This window comes from Gopherus evgoodei, unplaced genomic scaffold (genome assembly GCF_007399415.2).
Source record: "Gopherus evgoodei ecotype Sinaloan lineage unplaced genomic scaffold, rGopEvg1_v1.p scaffold_233_arrow_ctg1, whole genome shotgun sequence".
In the NCBI taxonomy this organism is placed as follows: domain Eukaryota; kingdom Metazoa; phylum Chordata; order Testudines; family Testudinidae; genus Gopherus; species Gopherus evgoodei.
Genome location: NW_022059896.1, coordinates 20,603 through 41,874, shown reverse-complemented (window position 1 = coordinate 41,874; position 21,272 = coordinate 20,603). Strand labels below are relative to the sequence as shown.

The 21,272-nt window shown below is 61.4% G+C and overlaps 1 protein-coding gene across 4 annotated transcripts; it reads left to right on the top strand.

Annotated features, from left to right (window-relative positions):
- Positions 1-1,931: 1,931 nt before the first annotated feature.
- Positions 1,932-21,064, top strand: LOC115640190 (signal-regulatory protein beta-1-like). 4 transcript variants are annotated; one of them, XM_030543006.1, is made up of 9 exons: positions 1,940-2,501; positions 4,151-4,263; positions 5,664-5,993; positions 6,404-6,703; positions 10,803-11,093; positions 13,322-13,426; positions 13,615-13,959; positions 16,197-16,541; positions 20,777-21,064. In XM_030543006.1, the coding sequence occupies exons 2-9, from the start codon at positions 4,209-4,211 to the stop codon at positions 20,812-20,814; spliced, it is 1,809 nt and encodes a 602-aa protein (XP_030398866.1). In that variant the 5' UTR covers positions 1,940-2,501; positions 4,151-4,208; the 3' UTR covers positions 20,815-21,064. The 4 variants fall into 4 exon arrangements, with proteins under 4 accessions (XP_030398870.1, XP_030398866.1, XP_030398867.1 ...); XM_030543010.1 differs by lacking the exon at positions 16,197-16,541 and having other exon boundaries at positions 1,932-2,501; XM_030543007.1 differs by lacking the exon at positions 4,151-4,263 and having other exon boundaries at positions 1,943-2,501.
- Positions 21,065-21,272: the final 208 nt, after the last annotated feature.

The window sequence follows — 21,272 nt, the reverse complement described above, 5'->3', positions numbered from 1 at the left end:
GGGCTGGGGGGGTTCAGTCTGGAGCTGGCTGGGGTCGAGGAGTGAAGTGCAGACGTGGGGGGGTCTGGTTCACTGCCCCCCAGAATGGACCCGGCCGAGGGGTCCGGTTCGCTGTATCTACAAGCTCTGTGTTAGACCCTGTTCCTGTCATTGAATAACCCTCTGTTTTACTGGCTGGCTGAGAGTCACGTCTGACTGCAAAGTGGGGGTACAGGACCCTGACTCCCCCACACTCTGTGAAAACCTGGTCCAGCTTCTTTTGAGGGACCATGGCCTCCAGCTCCTCCATGGGCATCTTTGAGGGGTCTGTGGGGCACAAACTGGATACACCCGTCACAGAGTCCCCGGGCGATGCTCTGGAACTGCTCCCCACCAAGCCAGGCAGGACTTTGGGGAACCTCCTCTCCCTTGGAGCAGACTTGTACAGGGCAAGAAGCTCACACGGCTTCACCTCCTGGGTCTCTCCTTGGAGCATTCAGCATCCTCTGCCCTTCCATGCGCTTCCCACAGCGAGCCCGCCTCAATGGGGTCCTGGGGAAGCCAGAGGGCACCGGTCATAGGCTATGTGCAGGCAGCTGGAGCAGCCTCGCCTGCCCCTGGGGTCTCAGCCAAAGTCTCATCCCTGTTCCCTTCACTGAGGTATTGGTGCAGCACACGGGGAAACTGAGACACACACCGTATTCATGCAGAACATTAAAACTCACATAGGCTCAACAAAGGGAAAATCCCCACTTTGTCACAGACACTCCCCCTTCCGGCCCCCGCCTCTCACACTGACCTTTCCAGGTGCCGCTCTGCCCCAGCGGGGTGCTCAGCACCAGGTGCTGCATACGGCAGGTGACAGCGACCCGGGTGTTGGTCTCTGGGCAGTCGAGGATGCAGCCGCTGCGGAGGGTGAGGGACCTGTCCTGTTCCCGTGTGGGGAGCGACTGGATCTCCACATCCCGCAGCCATTGCACCATGATGTCATGGGTGGGGGTAGTAGCTGGTCACCCGCACCCCCCCCATATAACCCCTCTCCTCACCCCTGCATCCCCCATAGCCACACATATAACTCCTCACCTCTGCCCCTGCACCTCCATAGCCCCCCTTATAGCCTCTCACCCCCTGCACCCCCATATAACCCCTCACCTCGCCCCCACAGCCCCGCATATAACCCCTCACCTCACCCCGAGCCCCCCATAACCCCACATATAACCCCTCACCCCCTGCACCCCCATAGCCCCTCATATAACCCCTCACCTCACCCCTGCACTCCATATAACCCCTCACCTCACCCCTGCACCCCCATAGAATCCCCTCACCTCACCCTCTGCACCCCCATAGCCCCCCATATAACCCCTCTGCACCCCATATAACCCCCTCACCTCACCCTCTGCACCCCATAGCCCCACATATAACTCATCTCCCCCCTGCACCCCCGATAGCCCCCATATAATCCCCTCACCTCACCCCCTGCACCCCATAGCCCCACATATAACCCCTCACCTCACCCCTGCACCCCATATAACCCCTCACCTCACCCCCTGCACCCCCATATAACCCCTCACCTCACCCTCTGCACCCCATAGCCCCATATAACCCCCTCACCTCACCCTCTGCACCCCATAGCCCCACATATAACTCATCTCCCCCCTGAACCCCCCATAGCCCCCATATAATCCCCTCACCTCACCCCCTGCACCCCCATAGCCCCACATATAACCCCTCACCTCACCCCCTGCACCCCATAGCCCCATATAACCCCCTCACCTCACCCCCTGCACCCCATAGCCCCACATATAACTCCTCATCTCACCCCTGCACTCTCCATAGCCCCAAATATAACCCCTCACCTTGCCCCCTGCATCCCCCATATAACCCCTCAGCTCACCCCTTGCACCCCCATAGCCCCACATATAACCCCTAACCTCGCCCCCTGCACTCCCCATAGGCCCACATATAACCCCTCACCTCATCCCTGTGCCCCCCTATAGCCCTGTTCCCCTCTGGGTTTGGCTTTGGGGCAGTTCTGTGGACACGGGGACGCAGGCTCTGGACCGAGCCTTGAGGCGAGGGATTTGCAGCCTGGGAACGTCTCAAGTGGGACAGAAGTGAAGGCGTTTGATTAATTCCCAAATGACTCGTTTACAGACCTCGGTGCCCCAAAGAACATTGCAGAATCGTCCCTTCCATGCCAGCAAAGGCGAATCGGCCGCAGCCTGAGCTGGAGGGACGGAGAGGGACCATTCAAAGGACGTGCTGGGCACATCGAGCAGGGAGTGAAATTCAGTTCACAAATGGTGGGAATTTGGCAAAGATCTGCAGGAGCCCTGAGCGTGTCTATCACGCGGAGCCCAGTCCCGTGTGTCTGTCTCCAGCCGCCTGTCGTCTCTCCTCGTGCGTAGGGACGTCTCATGCAGCCCCTGGCACGACAAAGCCCTGATCCCGGCCGGGGGTCCTGGGGCGCCACTGCGAGGCAAAGAACAAATAATGAAAGTAGCAGGAAGCCGGGTGTGCGGGTGAGTAGGGTGGTGTAATGCACCCCCCAGGGACCGGGTGCACTGCTGGAAAGCAAAACGAACAGGACTTCCCTTTATCCGTTACAGCTCTCCCACTAGCAGTGGAGTTCGGGCTGGGCCTGGGGCCTGGTCAGAACTGGGCCATGGTTTTCTGTAGCGGCTTCTTGACCAAAATGACAATTTTTCACCAAATTTAAATTTTCCAGTTTATCATTTTAAAAATGGTCAAACTTCCTGTTTTCAACAAAAACCTTTGATTTCTGAGAAGAGAAGAAACTCCCGCAGCAGGGCAGGTTCCCACTGGGGGATGAAAAGCCAGGAAAGTTTTGCAGGAAATTCAAAACAAATTAATTGCCCGTGAGAAGTGTGGGGCATTTTCTGTCCCTCTCTGCTGAGGGGTGCGCGGCTGGCCGGGGGAACCGGGGCGGCTCCTGGCTCTGACACCCCCAGGCCCTTGAACAAATCCCAGGTGGGCAGGTTTCCAGGTGGGGCAGCGGCGCTGCCAAAACCCACGCCACCACTCAATGGGCTGAGCTCAGAGCCCCTGGGGGCCGGGATCCGGCCAGCGCTGAGCCATCACCCACGTGCTGGCCAGGTCTGAACTGAGCCAGACCCCAGAGCAGAGAGAAACTCGCTGGGCCAACAGACCCCATAGGGAGCTGGGACAGTGAACACCAGCCTGCAACATATGGGTGACAGGTGGGAGCTGTCCTACGTACTGGCAATGGGGCACGGGTCCCCCAGCCTGGAGCTCCCCACCCTTCCCCCAGAGGGATTCCCCAGCCCGGGGCTCCTCACCCTTCCCCTGTAGGATCCCTCCAGCCTGGGGCTCCCCTGGAGGGATACCCCCAGCTCCCAGACACCCAGCTCCCAGCCTGGGGCTCCCCACCCTTCCCCAGAGGGATCCCCCAGCCCCCACCTGGGGCTCCCCACCCTTCCCCTGGAGGGATCTCCCAGCCCCCAGCCTGGGGCTCCCCACCCTTCCCCTGGAGGGATCCCCCCAGCCCCCAGCCTGGGGCTCCCCCGGAGGGATCCCCCAAGCCCCAGGGTTCCCGGACCCTCCCCAGAGGGATCCCCCCAGCTCCCAGCCTGGAGCTCCCCACCCTTCCCCCAGAGGGATCCCCCCAGCTTCCAGCCCCACAGCCCCAGGGCTCCCAGACCCTCCCTGGAGGGATCCCCCCAGCTCCCAGCCCCAGCTCCCAGTCTGGGGCTCCCCACTCTTCCCCCGGTGGGATCCCCCCAGCTCCCAGCCCCAGGGCTCCCGGACCCCCCCCGTGGGATCCCCCCAGCTCCCAGCCCCAGGGCTCCCGGACCCTCCCCAGAGGGATCCCCCCAGCTCCCAGCCCCCCGGTTCCCGGACCCTCCCCTGTGGGATCCCCCCAGCTCCAGCCCCCCAGCCTGGGGCTCTCCACCCTTCCCCGGAGGGATCCCCCCAGCTCCCAGGGCTCCAAGGGCTCCCGGACCCTCCCCCAGCGTACAATCCCCCCATTGCTCCTGTCTCCCGCCCCCCCCCGACGGGTCCGCCCCTGGGTGCCTGCCGGGGTCTCGGCGTGCTGGGGCGGTGGGTCCGTGGCGCTCGGAGCCCCGAGCTGTGGGTCCCGCCCAGCCCCGCATCCTGCCCTTATCTCGCCCTCCCCTGCCCGCTGCAGAAGCGAAAGTAACCGGGGCTGAGGCCGGGGCCGGGGCCGCACCGACCTGCCCCGCACCATGCCCCTCGCCGTGGTGCTCGGCCTCCTCCTGCTGCTGCTGGCGAGCGGGACACGTGAGTAGCCGCCGGGGCTGCCCCCTGCTCCCCGGCCCCAGACCTGCCCTAGAGGCACGGCGTGGGCAGGAAACCCAGCCCCGGTGCGGGGCCAGCCCGGGCGGTGCCTTGGCGGGATGGGGGGTCCGGGCTGGGCGCAGGGTCCCGCGGGGGCTGGGGGTGTCTCCGAGCCGGAGGGGCTGGTGGGTGAAAGTGGGGAGCTGGGAGCCCGAACTCCTGGGTTCTCTCCCTGGCTCGGGGAGGGCAGTGAGGGGCTTGTGGCTTAGAGCAGGGGGACTGGGAGCCAGGACTCCTGGGTTCTCTCCCCGGCTCGGGGAGGGCGGGCTGGTGGGTTAGAGCAGAGGGGACTGGGAGCCAGGACTCCTGGGTTCTCTCCCCGGCTCGGGGAGGGCGGGCTGGTGGGTTAGAGCAGGGGGCTGGGAGCCTGGGTTCATCTCAGGTCTGGGAGGGGAGTGGGGTCTAGGGGGTGGATTGGGAGCCAGGACTCCTGGGTTCCCTCCCTGGCTCAGGGAGGGCAGTGGGGGGGTTGTGGGTTGGAGTGGGGGCTAGGAGCCAGGACCCCTGGGTTCTATCTCACACTGGCACACCCCATGGCCAGGCCCCACTGCAAACCCATGTTGCACTTCCTCTGGGCCAGTCCTGCCCCCCAGTCCCCTCGCACCCGCAACCTGCCCTGGGGTTCTGGGGCTAATTTCCCCCCCCCCCCCCCCGGGACCTGCTCAGTGCTGACACCAGGGCCCTGCGGCGTCCACTGTGGGGCTGGCAAGGGGGATGTCATGGCCACAGAATTGGTTAATGCTGCCTGGGGGGTGCATGGACCCCCGACCAAGTCAGCCTGGAGAGTTGCCCGATTAGCAGGAAGGCAGGTCAGGCGGGTGGGGGTGGCGCTACTATGGGGGTCAGACACAGGGCAGGGGTCCTGCTCCTCACCCCAGCTTGGGAGCAGCTGGGGGAGGGTGGCCCCTGAGGGGAGCTTGAAGTAGAAGACTCAGGCTGGGGAACATGGGGGGCTGGGGCAGTGACCGGAGTGGGGTTGATAGGGAACCATGTCACGGCCACACCGCAAGCGGCACAAACAGGAAGCGCGTCGCTTCCTCTGCCTGAGGCTTGGTGTCACCTGCCCCGGCAGGCGCCCGGCCCATGTGGGACACGAGGCTGCCAGGCCTCAGCCTGGAGACCCCCCCGCCCCCGTACTGACTGGCCCTTTCAGAGAGGATGTGATGTGGGCTCCCATGGTGCTGGGGGGGCTCAGTCTGGAGGCACAGGGGGTTGGTGGGGGGCAGGGGCCAGGGGCTCAGGCTGGAGGCACATAGGGGTGGGGGCTGGAAGGGAGCTCAGTCCCTGGGGGGGTGGGGTGGGGTCTCCCCCCAGGCTGTGAGTAACCCTGTCTGTCTGTGCAGGGGGTGCCCTGGTGGTCTCCGTCCCCACCTCTCCGGTGCGGGCCCAGCCGGGCTCCGACCTGCTCCTGGGCTGTCACTTCTCCGTGGGGGGGGCCGTGGACATGGACGCCCTGGTGGTGCAGTGGAAGCTGGGGGGCCGCCCGGTGGCCGAGTTCAGTGAGGTCCAGTCGTACTTCAGGGCTGGGGCCAGCCTGTCCCTGGAGGGGCTGCGGGTCGGCAACGCCTCCCTGCTCCTCCCGCGGGTGGGGGGCACCGACGCTGGGCTCTACACCTGCTCCATCATCCACTCCCCGAGCCGGGAGAGTCGGCAGGTGGAGCTGCGTGTGGAAGGTAACTGCAGGATGGGCTGGTTGGGGGGCAGGGCTGGTTGGGGGGCAGGGGCCCAGGGCAGCGCCCAGAGGGGCTGTGGCTCCAGGGTTGGGTCTGGAGCCGCCTTGTGGCCCCAGCACCTCTGGATAGATCCCTGTTGGGAGCTCCTGGCCACGTGGTGATCAATGGGGGGAGGGTCCCAGCTGCATTGGGGGGTCACCCCCACTAAGCCACCTCCCCAGCAGGGCAGTGCCTGTCCCTGCCCCATGGCCTGGCCAAGTCTCCATGGGCAGCACCGTGGTGGGGTGGATGAAGGCCTTGCAGGGTAAGGTGATGAGGGGAATATGGGGTGGGGGATGGAGGAGGGTGGATGAGGACAGTGTGGGGCAGATGATGGGGTCTGGGCCCCATTGACTCCTCCTTCCCCCCAGCCCCGCCCCGTGTCTCAGTGAGCGGCACTGTGGTGAGGGCTGGCGAGCACAGCACCGTGACCTGCAGCGTGAACAGCTTCTACCCCGAGAGCGTGAACGTCACATGGCTGCGGGACAAGCAGGTCGTGGGGGGCCCCGAGACACCCCTCGCCCAGCCGGGCCCTGATGGCCTGTACAGTGCGACCAGCCTCCTCCAGCTTGTGCCCAGCATCTCCCACACCGACGCCAACTACTCCTGCCGTGTGCAGCACATCACCCTGGGGGCGCCGATCCAGGAGCCCTTCCGGCTGAGCGTGTTGTGTGAGTCACCCCACTTCTCTACATGCCTCTGCAGCACCCCCCACTGCCAGAACCCCACAGCACCCCGTTCCTCCCACAGAACCCCATCCTCCCCAGAGCACCCCCACTTCTCTACACACCTCTGCAGCACCCCCCACTGCCAGAACCCCACCCCCACTGCACCTCATTCCCCCCACAGCACCCCCACTTCTCTACACACCTCTGCAGCACCCCCCACTGCCAGAACTCCACCCCCACAGCACCCCGTTCCTCCCACAGAACCCCATCCTCCCGAGAGCACCCCCACTTCTCTACACACCTCTGCAGCACCCCCCACTGCCAGAACCCCACAGCATCCCGTTCCTCCCACAGAACCCCATCCTCCCCAGAGCACCCCCACTTCGCTACACACCTCTGCAGCACCCCCCACTGCCAGAACCCCACCCCCACTGCACCTCATTCCCCCCACAGCACCCCCACTTCTCTACACGCCTCTGCAGCACCCCCCACTGCCAGAACTCCACCCCCATTGCATCCCGTTCCTCCCACAGAACTCCATCCTCCCCAGGGCACCCCACTTCTCTACACACCTCTGCAGCACCCCCCACTGCCAGAACCCCACAGCATCCCGTTCCTCCCACAGAACCCCATCCTCCCCAGAGCACCCCCACTTCGCTACACACTTCTGCAGCACCCCCCACTGCCAGAACCCCACCCCCACTGTGACCCATTCCCCCCACAGAACCCCATCCTCCCCACAGCATCCCTGCTTCTGTACACACCTCTGCAGCACCCCTGCCTATCCCCCACCAGAGCCACACACCCACTGCACCCCATTCCTCCCACAGAACCCCATCCTCCCCACAGCACCCCCAGTTTTCTACATGCCCCCGCAGCACCCCTGCCCACCCCCCACCAGAGCCCCACCCCCACTGCACCCCATTCCCCCCACATAACCCATCCTCCCCACAGCACCCCCACTTCTCTACACACCTCTGCAGCACCCCTGCCCACCCCCCACCAGAGCCCCACCCCCACTGCACCCCATTCCCCCCACAGAATCCCATCCTCCCCACAGCACCCCCACTTCTCTACACGCCTCCACAGCATCCCACACTGCCAGAACCCCACCCCCACTGCGACCCATTCCCCCCACAGAACCCCATCCTCCCCACAGCATCCCCGCTTCTCTACACACCTCTGCAGCACCCCTGCCTATCCCCCACCAGAGCCGCACCCCCACTGCACCCCATTCCTCCCACAGAACCCCATCCTCCCCACAGCACCCCCAGTTTTCTACATGCCCCTGCAGCACCCCCCACTGCCAGAACACCATCCCCCACTGCACCCCATTCCCCCACAGAATCCCATCCTCCCCACAGCACCCCCACTTCTCTACATGCCTCTGCAGCACCCCCCAATGCCAGAACCCCACCCCCACTGCACCCCATTACTCCCACAGAACCCCATCCTCCCCACAGCACCCCCACTTCTCTACACGCCTCCACAGCATCCCTCACTGCCAGAACCCCACCCCCACTGCACCCCATTCCTCCCACAGAACTCCATCCTCCCCACAGCACCCCCACTTCTCTACACACTTCTGCAGCACCCCCCACTGCCAGAACCCCACCCCCACTGCACCCGGTTCCTCCCACAGAACCCCATCCTCCCCACAGCACCCCCACTTCTCTACACGCCTCTGCAGCACCCCCCAATGCCAGAACCCCACCCCCACTGCACCCCATTCCTCCACAGAATCCCATCCTCCCCACAGCACCCCCACTTCTCTACACGCCTCTGCAGCACCCCCCAATGCCAGAACCCCACCCCCACTGCACCCCATTCCTCCACAGAATCCCATCCTCCCCACAGCACCCCCACTTCTCTACATGCCTCTGCAGCACCCCCCAATGCCAGAACCCCACCCCCACTGCACCCCATTACTCCCACAGAACCCCATCCTCCCCACAGCACCCCCACTTCTCTACACACCTCCACAGCATCCCTCACTGCCAGAACCCCACCCCCACTGCACCCCATTCCCCCCACAGAACCCCCACTTCTCTACACACCTCTGCAGCACCCCCCACTGCCAGAACCCCACCCCCACTGTGACCCATTCCCCCCACAGAACCCCATCCTCCCCTAAGTTCCCCTAGCCTGGCTGACAGCTGAGCCAGAGGAACCAGTGGCTGGACAGGATGTTTCAAGAGGACGGGGGAGTCTTTCCTTCGTTCAGTTCATTGAGTTCTGCGCGGGAGTGAGAAGATGGAGCAGTCGCCCAGGGTAGCGAGTGTTGGAGAAGGAATGAATTAGCTGATGTTTATTTCCTTTTGAGACTTTGTCTTTTTGCGTGAGCGGGATAATCAGACGGGGTTTTCTTTTGTGTACTAAGGTTTTTGCCCAGGGGAACATCCTCTGTCTTTGGAATCAGTTGTCTGTGAGAGTAGCTTGTAGGCTAATCCCTCAGAGGTATTTCTGTTACCCCTTTTCCTTAATTACAGGTCTTCTTTGTAAGAACCTCATTGATTTTTCCCTTGTTTTGAGATCCAAGGGGTTTGGGTCAGTGTTCACCAGGGAATTGGTGGAGAAGTCTCTCCAGGGTATCCCGGGAAGGGTTATAGTACTCGGGAGGGAGAGATTTGGGGGAGGGGGAGAGACAGAGTTTCCCAAATGACTCATAAACAGCTGTTTGAAACGATTTGGGTGGTGGCAGCAGCTAGATCTAAGCTGGTAGTTAAGCTTAGGGGTTCTCATGCAGGTCCCCACATCTGTAGCCTAAAGTTCAGAGGTGGGGGTGAAACCTATGACAACCCCACAGAACTCTGTCTCCTCACAGCATTCCCCATCTCCCCTGCAGTGCCCCATCCTCCCCACAGCACTGCCCACCCCCCACTACACCCCCATCTCCCCACAGCACCCCAACCCATACTGTAACAGTGCAGTACCCTCATGCCCCGACAGCACTGCCCACCCCCCCACTACACCCCCATCTTCCCACAGCACCCCAACCCATACTCTAACCGTGCAGTATCCTCATGCCCCGACAGCACTGCCCACCCCCCCACTACACCCCCATCTCCCCACAGCACCCCAACCCATACTCTAACCGTGCAGTACCCTCATGCCCCGACAGCACTGCCCACCCCCCCACTACACCCCCATCTCCCCACAGCACCCCAACCCATACTCTAACCGTGCAGTACCCTCATGCCTCCACAGCACTGCCCACCCCCCCACTACACCCCCATCTCCCCACAGCACCCCAACCCATACTCTAACCGTGCAGTACCCTCATGCCTCGACAGCACTGCCCACCCCTCCACTACACCCCCATCTCCCCACAGCACCCCAACCCATACTCTAACCGTGCAGTACCCTCATGCCCCGACAGCACTGCCCACCCCCCCACTACACCCCCATCTCCCCACAGCCACCCCAACCCATACTCTAACCGTGCAGTACCCTCATGCCCCGACAGCACTGCCCACCCCCCCACTACACCCCCATCTCCCCACAGCACCCCAACCCATACTCTAACCGTGCAGTACCCTCATGCCCCGACAGCACTGCCCACCCCTCCACTACACCCCCATCTCCCCACAGCACCCCAACCCATACTCTAACCGTGCAGTACCCTCATGCCCCGACAGCACTGCCCACCCCCCCACTACACCCCCATCTCCCCACAGCACCCCAACCCATACTCTAACCGTGCAGTACCCTCATGCCCCGACAGCACTGCCCACCCCCCACTACACCCCCATCTCCCCACAGCACCCCAACCCATACTCTAACCGTGCAGTACCCTCATGCCCCGACAGCACTGCCCACCCCCCAACTACACCCCCATCTCCCCACAGCACCCCAACCCATACTCTAACCGTGCAGTACCCTCATGCCTCCACAGCACTGCCCAGCCCCTGCCAGAGCCCCGTCCTCTGTACAGCTCCCCATTCCCACGCAGTGCCCCCTTGCTGAGCTTCTGGTGCCCCTGGGGCCTCCTTCCTTCTGCCTGACCCCCTGGGTGTCTGTTCCCCTGCTCTTACCTAGAGGGCCGCCCCATGACAGTCCCTCTGGGAGCTCAACTCTCTGACCTTGTCTTCCTGCCTGGCAGCCCAGCCACGACTGACCCTGCTGCAGCCCTTGGTGACGCTGGAGGGGCAGGTCACTCTGCAGTGCCTGGTGAGCGGCTACTACCCCCCCGACATCACGGTGCAGTGGCTGCGGGATGGGGACCCCCTGGTCACTATGGAGTCGTCCCCCATGAAGGAAACAGACGGGTCCTTCGCCCTCCGCAGCAGCTACATCCTCAACCACCCAGAGAGCAACGCCCAGGCCAACTTTGCCTGCCGCGTGCAGCACCCGGCGCTGAGCACCCCGCTGGAGAGCACAGCCACCTGGACAGGTCAGTGTGATGGGCTGGAAGCCAGAAGTGGGGAGTGGTCTTACCCTCCTCCCAGCCCAGCCAGCCTCAGCATCGGTCCCCTCCGTGCTGCCCCCTTCCCTGGCATTACCCCTCCCAGCTCCCCTAACTGCATTAAAATTACCAGCTTTCACTTTCTTCTTCTCCTGCTAGTGCCAGGACCTCAGGAGGTATCTAGTCCCACCCCTGCTCGAAGCAGGGCCAATCCCCAGCTAAATCATCCCAGCCAGGGCTTTGTCAAGCCTGACCTTAAAAACCTCTAGGGAAGGAGATTCCACCACCTCCCTAGCTATCCCATTCCAGTGCTTCACCACCCTCCTAGTGAAATAGTGTTTCCTAATATCCAACCTAGACCTTCCCCACTGCAACTTGAGACCATTGCTCCTTGTTCTGTCATCTGCTACCACTGAGAACAGGCTAGATCCATCCTCTTTGGAACCCCCCTTCAGGGAGTTGAAAGCAGCGATCAAATCCCCCCTCGTTCTTCTCTTCTGCAGACTAAACAATCCCAGTTCCCTCAGCCTCTCCTCTATGTCATGTGCTCCAGACCCCTAATCATTTTTGTTGTCTTCCGCTGGACTCTTTCCAATTTCTCCACGTCCTTCTTGTAGTGTGGGGCCCAAAACTGGACACAGTATCCAGATGAGGCCTCACCAATGTCGAATAGAGGGGAATGATCAGGTCCCTCGATATGCTGGCAATGCCCCTATTTCCTTCTTGGCAACAAGGGCACACTGTTGACTCATATCCAGCTTCTCGTCCACTGTAACCCCTAGGTCCTTTTCTGCAGAACTGCTGCCCAGCCACTCGGTCTGTAGCCTGTAGCGGTGCATGGGATTCTTCCGTCCTAACTGCAGGACTCTGCACTTGTCCTTGCTGAACCTCATTAGGTATCTTTTGGCCCAATCCTCTAATTTGTCTAAGTCCCTCTGTATCCTATCCCTACCCTCCAGCGTATCTACCACTCCTCCCAGTTTAGTGTCATCTGCAAACTTGCTGAGGGTACAATCCACGCCATCCGGCTGATCATTAATGAAGATATTGAACAAAACCGGCCCCAGGACTGACCCTTGGGGCACTCCGCTTGATACGAGCTGCCAACTAGACATGGAGCCGTTGATCACTACCCGTTGAGCCTGACGATCTAGCCAGATTTCTGTCCACCTGTGATGGAGTGGGGAGTGGGGAGGATTGACCTGGGGATGTTGTGTGAGAGTTTTACTGGTACTGTCTGTATTGGGGGATGGGATATCAGAGTGTGACTTCACTTGAGGGTCAATATCTGAGCTTGTAACTTGAGCCCAGGAGGGGGGTTGGAGCCAGCTGACACCATCTGCCTGGGAAACTGGACAAAGGCTGGAGAAGAAGCCGGGGTGTGTGGCTGGAGGAGAGAGCTGGAGGGGGGTTGAGTTTGGAGTTGGCTGGGGAAACGGAGGGAGGCCTGGGGCCGGGGTCCAAGCTCCCTGCCCCCCAAGATGGACCTGACTGAGGGGTCCCGTTCTCTATACCTACAAGCCCTGCTTGAGACTGTGTTCCTGTCATCTAATAAACCTTCTGTGTTACTGGCTGGCTGAGAGTCCTGGTGAATTGTAGGAAGTGGGGGGTGCAGGGCCCTGACTCCCCTACACTCTGTGACGCCACCTTATAGTCCAATCATCCAGCCCATACTTCTTTAACTTGCTGGCAAGAATATTGTGGGAGATCTTATCAAAAGCTTTGCTAAAGTCAAGGAATAACACATCCACTGCTTTCCCCTCATCCACAGACAGGTTATCTCCCCATAGAAGGCAATTCGGTTAGTCAGGCATGACTTGCCCTCGGTGAATCCATGCTGACTGTTCCTGATCACTTTCCTCTCCTCTAAGTGCTCCAGAATTGATTTCTTGAGGACTTGTCCCATGGTTTTGTCTGTAGTTCCCCGGGTTCTGTCTCTCCCCTGTCTGCAAAGAGGCAGCCGAGAGCAAGGTGGGTGAGTGGGGCCCGTTGCTGCAGGGAGTGGCTGGCTCCGTCGATCGCTGCCATGTGGGGAGTTGGCCAAGGGGAGCTGCCGGCTTCCTTGGTCTCTGTTTTGGGAGCTCGTGCGGTATCTTGGATTGCGAACACTGAACCCGTTCCACGCCACAGCCTCCTGGCAGGAGCCTGGATGGTGTTTAATTGCTCTGGGCGTGGGGCCGGGAGCGGAGCAGTAATGCTGTCTCTCTCCCCGGCAGTGCCCACGTGCACCAAGACGTGTTTACGGGTCATCGGACTGATCCTGCTGGTCTTGCTGCTGCTGCTTGCCATGTGGCTCGTGTACCAGTGCTGCAACATCAGCAGTAAGTGGGCCTGGACCCCACCCTGAAGGGTTACCCCTCCCCCCAGCTTCACATTCTCCCTCCACCTCGACCTCCTCCCTCTGACTCAGCTGCCCCCCCACAACCCCCTCCCTCCAGCTCACATCCTTCCCCCTCCCCCACACTGCCCCCTTGCCCCCACCCATCCTGACGCTATCATCTCCCCGCAGTTTCCCAGATCCATGTCCGGGAGTGTTTTCCGGAGGGCAGCGTCACCATGCTGCTCTGCGAGGCAGAGGGGAGGCTCCGTGACACTGACAGCCTGACCTGGAGGAGCCTGCGCCTGGGGAAGGAGCTGGGCTCTGGGCAGCCCGGGGAGCTGAGCGCACTGATGCCGAAGCCAGAGCAGCACCATGTGGTGACGTGGCAGCACCGCCTTGGGCTGGGCAGGCAGCGGCTCACGTCGGTCCTCACCGTCCAGACCCCACGTGACAAAGAATCTTTCAGCTGCACGTTCCGGCTGGGTGCAAGGGACATGCAGCAGACACAGATCACAATCCCCGGTGTGGCGCCGGGTGAGCGGGACAGGGACTAGGGGAAGGGGCTGGGGAGATGGCAGATCAGCACTGTGGGGTGCGGGGTTGCAGGGACATGCGTGGATTGGGATGCCATGGGGAGACAAGGAGATGTGGAACATAGGGGGCACAGGATGCAGGGGGAGGGGAAGAGGGTTCTGTGGGATATGGGGTGCAGTGCGTTTCACGGAGTCCCTGGGCGATGCTCTGGAACTGCTCCCCACCAAGCCAGTCGGGACTCTGGGGAGCCTCCTCTCCCTTGGAGCAGACTGTCTGCAGGGAAGAAGCTCACATGGCTTCACCTCCTGGGTCTCTCCTTGGAGCATTCAGCATCCTCTGTCCCTCTGGGCGCTTCCCACAGCGAGTCTGCCCCAGCGGGGTCCTGGGGAAGCCACAGGGTCCTGCACCCCTACTTCGCAGTCAGACAGCTGGGAAACAGCAGGTTTATTAGGCGACAGGAACATGGCGTAGGGCAGAGCTCGTTAGCACAGAAATCAGGGACTTTCAGCCAAGTCCAACTTGGGGAGAGGGGAGCCCAGAGCCATGGCTCTGCCCTCCCCCAGCATCCCAAGCCAGCCAGACCGACTCGGTTCCAGCTGCCTGGCCCCTTCTCTACCCATTGCTCCTCTTCTGGCCAGGTCACATCCCCCTTCTGGGTCTCTGGTTACGAAGGGGCAGTCACAGCATCCATGTGTTCCCTGCACCCCCACTTCCTGCTAGTCACCGTGACTCTCAGCCAGCCAGGAACACAGAGGTTTATTTGATGACAGGAACGGGGTCTAAACCAGAGAACAGGACCCCTCAGCTGGGTCCATTCTGGAGAGTGGGGAGCCCAGACCCAGGTTCTGCCCACCCCTGGTCTCCCCAGCCAGCTCCAAACTGAAACCCCTTTTTCCTGCCTTCCACAGCACCACCCCCCCACTCCTGGTTCCCCGTTGTCCAGCTTCCCTGGCAGAAGGTGTCACCTGGCCCCACCCCCTCCTGAGCTCAGGTTAGGAAGATCAGCTACTCTACAGTCTGTTTAAGAGAGAGGAAGGCTGGTCACATGTGATTCCCGCCCCCTCATCCCCAGCATGAACCCTTCAAAGCCAGGAAGCACCTAGTTCTGGGGCAGCTCTGAGCCGTCCCTTGACGCTCTCACAACACGTGTCCAGGGACGGTGAGAGACTCGCATCTCACAGGGGGGCTCCTGGGGCCTGTAAGGGGTGTGCCCAGCCCGGGTCGATAGACACGCACTCAGTCTGCTCCAGCTACTGCCTGACAATAGCCGTGTGGCCACAGCGGGGGGGGGGGCCAGGCTAGCGCCGAGTGTGCCCCCAGGGGCCAGTCAGGGCCATACTCTGGTGACTGTCCCGAGCTCACGCGGCTATTTTTAGCACCAGCGTGTCTGTCTGTCCCCGCTGGGAATGACCCTCTTGGCTGCTGTGTGGACGTGCCCGGCCAGATACGGGCACGCTGCAAACGGCACACTCACCTCCCTGCCGATACGCCCCCAAGCTGTCCCCGTGAGCTCTTGCTCCCCCGGTGCACATGGCTTTCCAGGTCCTAGCCTGTGTGCAGCTCAACGCGGAGCGTGATGAGATTGTCAGCACCTTCGGCGGCAGTCCTGCTCTGTCCGCGGGGCTGGGAGCTTTTCACACCAGGCCAGAGATTTGTTTGTTCTGGTTCATTCTTCCCCAGCTCAAACAGCTGCAGGGATCCTGCCCAGACTTTACACGAGTCACTTCAGGGGACAAACCTCATGAGAACTTTAGCAAAGGTGTAGAATGAAAGTCTCTGTGCAACTGTAAATACAGCGTGTGCCAGCATCGCCCACAGCAGCCTGGGGCAGGTGATAGGGCAGGGAGGTTGCCCCTTTCCCCCAAGGAGTGAAAGAGTCCCCAGCATTTAAGGAGCAGCTGATGGTCCCTTCCACAGAGTGGGTTGCAGAGCTAGAGTCACCTGTCAGCACGTCCCCGTGGCCTACGGACTCCCATGGAGAAACACAGCAGGGAGCTGCAGGTAGCAGGTCAGTTTGCAAGGCCCTTTTCCAAACAGCTCAGCTCCCATTTTAGGCACAGCAATGCCCCTGAAGTTGTGTGTATTGCAGGCTCATTCAGGGGAGCTCTTGCTGGGTGGGGTGAGGGCCTGGCAGAGGCTGGTGGGGACATGGGGCCAGGTCAGACCAGATGGTGACGGGGGGCATGTGTCAGATCTCAGGTGCTGTATCTATGACATGCAATTTCCACACATTTTAGTGCCACAAGCTCCAGTTCTGGGTGAGATCTCCCGGCCACAGGTCCTGGCCCCCGGGGAGCGGGTTACACTGAGCTGCCAAATATCCAGGTTCTACCCCAAGGAGCTGAGCGTGACCTGGCACCGACGGGGAAGGGGAGAGCCGGCGTTCAGGAGTTTAGACAACCTGCACACACACAAGATTGACACCCCAGACTCCACAGACAGGAAATCCTACAGTGTGACATCCCAGCTCTGCTTCACCCCCATGGTGCCCGAGGACGAGGGGGCAGAGTACCGGTGTTACGTGGAACATGTAACCCTAAAGAAGGCTGAAGAAAAATCCACTGGGCCGCTGGAGCTGCGAGGTATGAGCGAGTGGGATCAGGCAGCACCGCGGTGATGCTGGGGTTGTTGTGGCTAAGGAGGTCTCTGCCCTCAGGCACTTGGACCATCCAGAGGAAGCGTCGCTTTGGGCTGAGCCTCTGCCAGCCGGTTCCCAGCATGTGGGGTGGTTCCTGGCTCATTTGGGGACTTGCCCATTGGCTGCTTGCAGGTTCCCCCAGCGCTGGGGAAAGAGGGTGTCAGGTCTGGAGGGAATTGATGGGCGGGTTTAAACCGGGTTCAGTTTTCCACTTAAAGCAGGGACTCACCCTCATGGTGTCCCGGGAGGAGAACAGTGTATCCTCCTCCAATCCTAGCCCAGGGTCTGCGGGCAAAGGGGGAATTGTCTAGGGAATTTCAGCGACAGGTGGGATCTGGTTCGGGAATGGGAACGGGGCCTGTGAGAAGGGTCTAGCTAACGAGTCTGACACTGTTTGCTAATCAGCGCTGGGTCTGAGAACAGCGGCCGAGGGACAAGTCACGACCTTGAGCGGGAATTAAGCAGAGTAACGGCTGTTTCCAGTCCTGGCTCTATGGGCACAACCGGCCCTTCCCGGGAGCGCTGCTGCTCCCACACCGGCCCTGGGACTGACGCCACCTCCAGGGGTTGCAGCTGCTCAGCCCTCCCTGCGCAGAGACGGGCCCTTTCCCCCAGCCAGGCCGCCCACAGTAAAGATGGCTGCTGCCCCCTCTTGTTCCAATGGCACTGAATCTACCGGCTGCCCTCAGCAAAGATGGCCGACCACAGGACACTGAGGCTGCCCCTACCAAAGATGGCTGCCCTCTCCCATGGTCTCCATACAGCAGTAGCCAGGCTGCCCTCCCAGAAAAGCCCCCCACCCCCCCATGCTCCTCGGCTGGAAAACGGGGCGGGAAATTGTGAGGCGACCTCTGTGCCATGAGCCCCTGCTCCGCCGGGGGCCTGGGGCAGAGACGCTCCCAGCTCCGGTGCTGGGGGCTTGTCTGCTCCAAGGGGCTGTGGCAGGCGTAGGGACCAGACACAGCACTGGTGCAAGGCCGGCACCGCTGGCTGGAGTTAGGGGGAAAAGACCCACACACTGAGCCCCTGTCTGTGGGGAGCGGAGAGCCGGGGGTGTCTTTAGGGGAGGGACAGGATCTAAGCCTGTAACCTGAGCCAGGTGGGGTGCAAGGGGGGTGCTGTGCTGGGGATGGGGGGCTCAGTGGGGGATGGTCTCCCCAGCGCTCAGGGCTGGCCCCAGTGGGGCGCTAGGGTCTGTCTGTGTGGGGAGGGGAGAGCCGGGGGTGTCTTTGGGGAGGGACAGGATCTCAGCCTGTAACCTGAGCCAGGTGGGGTGCAAGGGGGGTGCTGTGCTGGGGGTGGGGGGCTCAGTGGGGGATGGTCTCCCCAGCGGTCAGGGCTGGCCCCAGTGGGGTGCTAGGGGGTGCTGTGCTGGGGGTGGGGGGCTCGGTGGGGGATGGTCTCCCCAGCGGTTAGGGCTGGCCCCAGTGGGGCGCTAGGTGGTGCTGTGCTGCCGGATGGGGGCTCGGTGGGGGATGGTCTCCCCAATGGTCAGGGCTGGCCCCTGTGATGCAGTAGGGTCTGTCTGTGTGGGGAGGGGGGAGCCGGGGGTGTCTTTAGGGGAGGGACAGGATCTCAGCCTGTAACCTGAGCCAGGTAGGGGGGAGGGGGTCAGCACCTGGGCCCGGGAAGCTGGACAATGGAATCGGCCGGCTGGACGAGGGGCAGTTCAGTTTCGGTTTGGGGCTGGGTGATGGGAATTCAGGGGATCCTGTGCTGGGATCCAAGTGCCCTGAACCCTGAGAAGGACTCGACTGGGGGGTCCTGGTTGGGCCTCCAGGCTCTGCTGTAACCTGCAGTCCTGTTGTCCAATAAACCTTCTGTTTTACTGGCTGGCTGAGAGTCACTGGGGGTCCCAGGAAGAGGGGTGCAGGGCCGGACTCCCCCACACTCCATGACACCCCCCCAGCAGCATTAGCCTCCCCCACTCAGGGCCAGCGCTTCCATTTAGGCAACCTAGGCGGTCGCCTAGGGCGCCAGGATTTGGGGGGGTGGCAGCATTTTGCCACTCTCTATGGCAATTCGGCGGCAGAGGGTCCTTCCACGCTCCAGGTCTTTGTCGGCAATTCTGCGGTGGGTCCTTCACTCACTCCAGGACCCGCCGCTGAAGTGCCCCAAAACCGGGAGCGCGGAAGGACCCCCGCCTAAGGCGCCAAAAACCCTGGAGCCGCTCCTGCCCCCACTGTCTGCCTCCAGCATCTCCCGCACCTTCCATATGCCCACATAGCACCACTTCTGACCCCCCCCTTCCACTCTTCGGTGACTGCGTTAGGCAGAGAAGAGTCCATATGAACTCTAATGTTTGTTTAAAAGACAGGAGGGCTGGTTACACGGGATCCCCCCCCCCACCCCTAGCATGGACCATGCAAAGCCAGGAAGCGCCAAGTTCTGGGGCAGCTCTGAGCCGTCCTCTGACACTCCCGCAACACGTGTCCAGGGATAGTAACAGACTCGCACCTCGCAGGGGGGCTCCTGGTGCCTGGAAGGGGTGTGCCCAGCCGCTGGGAAGGGCCATGCCCAGCCCAGATCGACAGACACGCACTCAGTCTGCTCCAGCTACTGCCTGACAATAGCCGTGTGGCCACAGCGGGAGAATAGGGGACCAGGCTAGCGCCGAGTGTGCCCCCAGGGGCCAGGCAGGGCCGTACTCCAGTGACTGTCCCGAGCTCCTGTGGTCACATGGCTGTTTTTAAGCCCCAGCGCGTCTGCTGTCCCTGCTGGGAATAACCCCTCCAAGCTGCTGTGTAGGGGTCCCAGCCAGATACGGACACACTGCCAACGGCACACTCACCTCCCTGCCAATACGGACACGCTGCCAATGGCACACTCACCTCCCCGCCAATATGGACACGCTGCCAACAGCACACTCACCTCCCTGCTGATATGGACACGCTGCCAACGGCACACTCACCTCCCCGCCAATATGGACACGCTGCCAACGGCACACTCATCTCCCCACTGATATGGACACGCTGCCAACGGCACACTCATCTCCCCACTGATATGGACACGCTGCCAACGGCACACTCACCTCCCCACTGATATGGACACGCTGCCAACGGCACACTCATCTCCCTGCTGATACGGGCACGCTGCAAACAGCACACTCATCTCCCTGCTGATACACCCCCAAGCTGTCCCCGTGAGCTCTTGCTCCTCCGGTGCACACGGCTCTCCGGGTCCTAGCCTGTGTGCAGCTCAACGCGGAGCGTGATGAGATTTTCAGCACCTTCGGCGGCAGTCCTGCTCTGTCCGCGGGGCTGGGAGCTTTTCACATCAGGCCAGAGATTTGTTTGTTCTGGTTCATTCTTCCCCAGCTCAAACGGCTGCAGGGATCCTGCCCAGACTTTACATGAGTCACTTCAGGGGACAAACCTCATGAGAACTTTAGCAAAGGTGTAGAATTAAACCCCCTGTGCAACTGTAAATACAGCGTGTGCCAGCATCGCCCACAGCAGCCTGGGGCAGGTGATAGGGCAGGGAGGTCACCCCTTTCCCCCAAGGGGGGAAGGATTCCCTGGCGTTTAAGGAGCAGTTGCTGATCCCCTCCTCACAGTGGGTAGCAGAGCATTACAAGCACATTATGAGCCATGGGGGATTCCTGGCTCAGTCCTGGTGTTTCCTCGTTCGGTGCCTGGGATTTAATAGTAAAGACGGGCCATGGGCATCTTGTGTGAGCTCAGCCCTGTCTGTCCCCACCCGCCTCCTTTCCCAGCGACACCGGAGTCAGTTCTCTGGAGAGACACGTTAAACTCTCCCCTTTACCAGCCAGCGTGGGACATAGCTCCTCTCTCCACCCTCCCTCACCATCAGCACATGGGGGGCCAGTACCTGACCACACTGGCAGCCTGGTTCTCTGGCCTGGGGTGGGATGAGCTAACGAACAGCTCAGAGGCAGGGGGGCTGTTTCCCCAATACCCAGCCTGGAGCAGTTACATCCAGGTCTGAGCTCGGTGTGTCCCAGGATTGCAGGGGCATGCAGCGAGCTCTGGACCTCCCCTGAACCCGGCACCCACCTGGGTGTGGCCATGGGGTGGTTTCTCCCCGTCTCCAGCAGAGTCTGTTCTGTGGATGGCAGGGCCTGGGCAGGGTGGGGAGTTTAGCTCGTGGAGACTGAGTCTGGTGTGTTCACAGGGTCCTCAGGCAGGGGCCTCATTCCCGTTCTGTTCATCCCTCCAGGTTGCCCCCTTCTCGATGGAGACATGGCCATTTTTTGACTGTCCTGCACTCACGCCACGGGCAGTGCTGGGGAGAGAGAGCCAGCTGCAAACCCCTCGGAGAGGAGAGAACAAACTGACCCCTAATGATGCTGTGTGATCGACATGTCCGTGTACAGCATTGGCGTTGCCACTGTGCTACAACTGCAAGAGAACTTGTACTAAGCATGTCACGTCTGGCATCACTGGGAAAGCTGTGAATTGCTGAGTGTGGATATCTTGCTTATATATGTACGCCTCCCATTCACTGGCCCAGAATGAGGTTGTTTGAGATCGGGGAAGCCTGTTTGTGACCTTTTACGCAACCTTAGGGGATTGGGCCTGAGCCTTCTGTGTGTGCTCTGCATTGTGTGTCAGTGTGTTCATCTCAGACCAGACCACCAGAGAGCACCACCACACTGTCCTGTTGAGGCACTTTAAGCTGCTAAGTGTTGACTCAGGCTATGGCTACACAAGAG

Coding starts and splice junctions, on each gene's coding strand:
- LOC115640190 (XM_030543006.1), top strand. CDS start 4,209: ATGCCCCTCGCCGTGGTGCTCGGCCTCCTCCTGCTGCTGCTGGCGAGC. Junction 6,704..10,802: donor CTTCCGGCTGAGCGTGTTGT/GTGAGTCACCCC, acceptor CCTGCCTGGCAG/CCCAGCCACGACTGACCCTG. Junction 16,542..20,776: donor TGGGCCGCTGGAGCTGCGAG/GTATGAGCGAGT, acceptor TCATCCCTCCAG/GTTGCCCCCTTCTCGATGGA.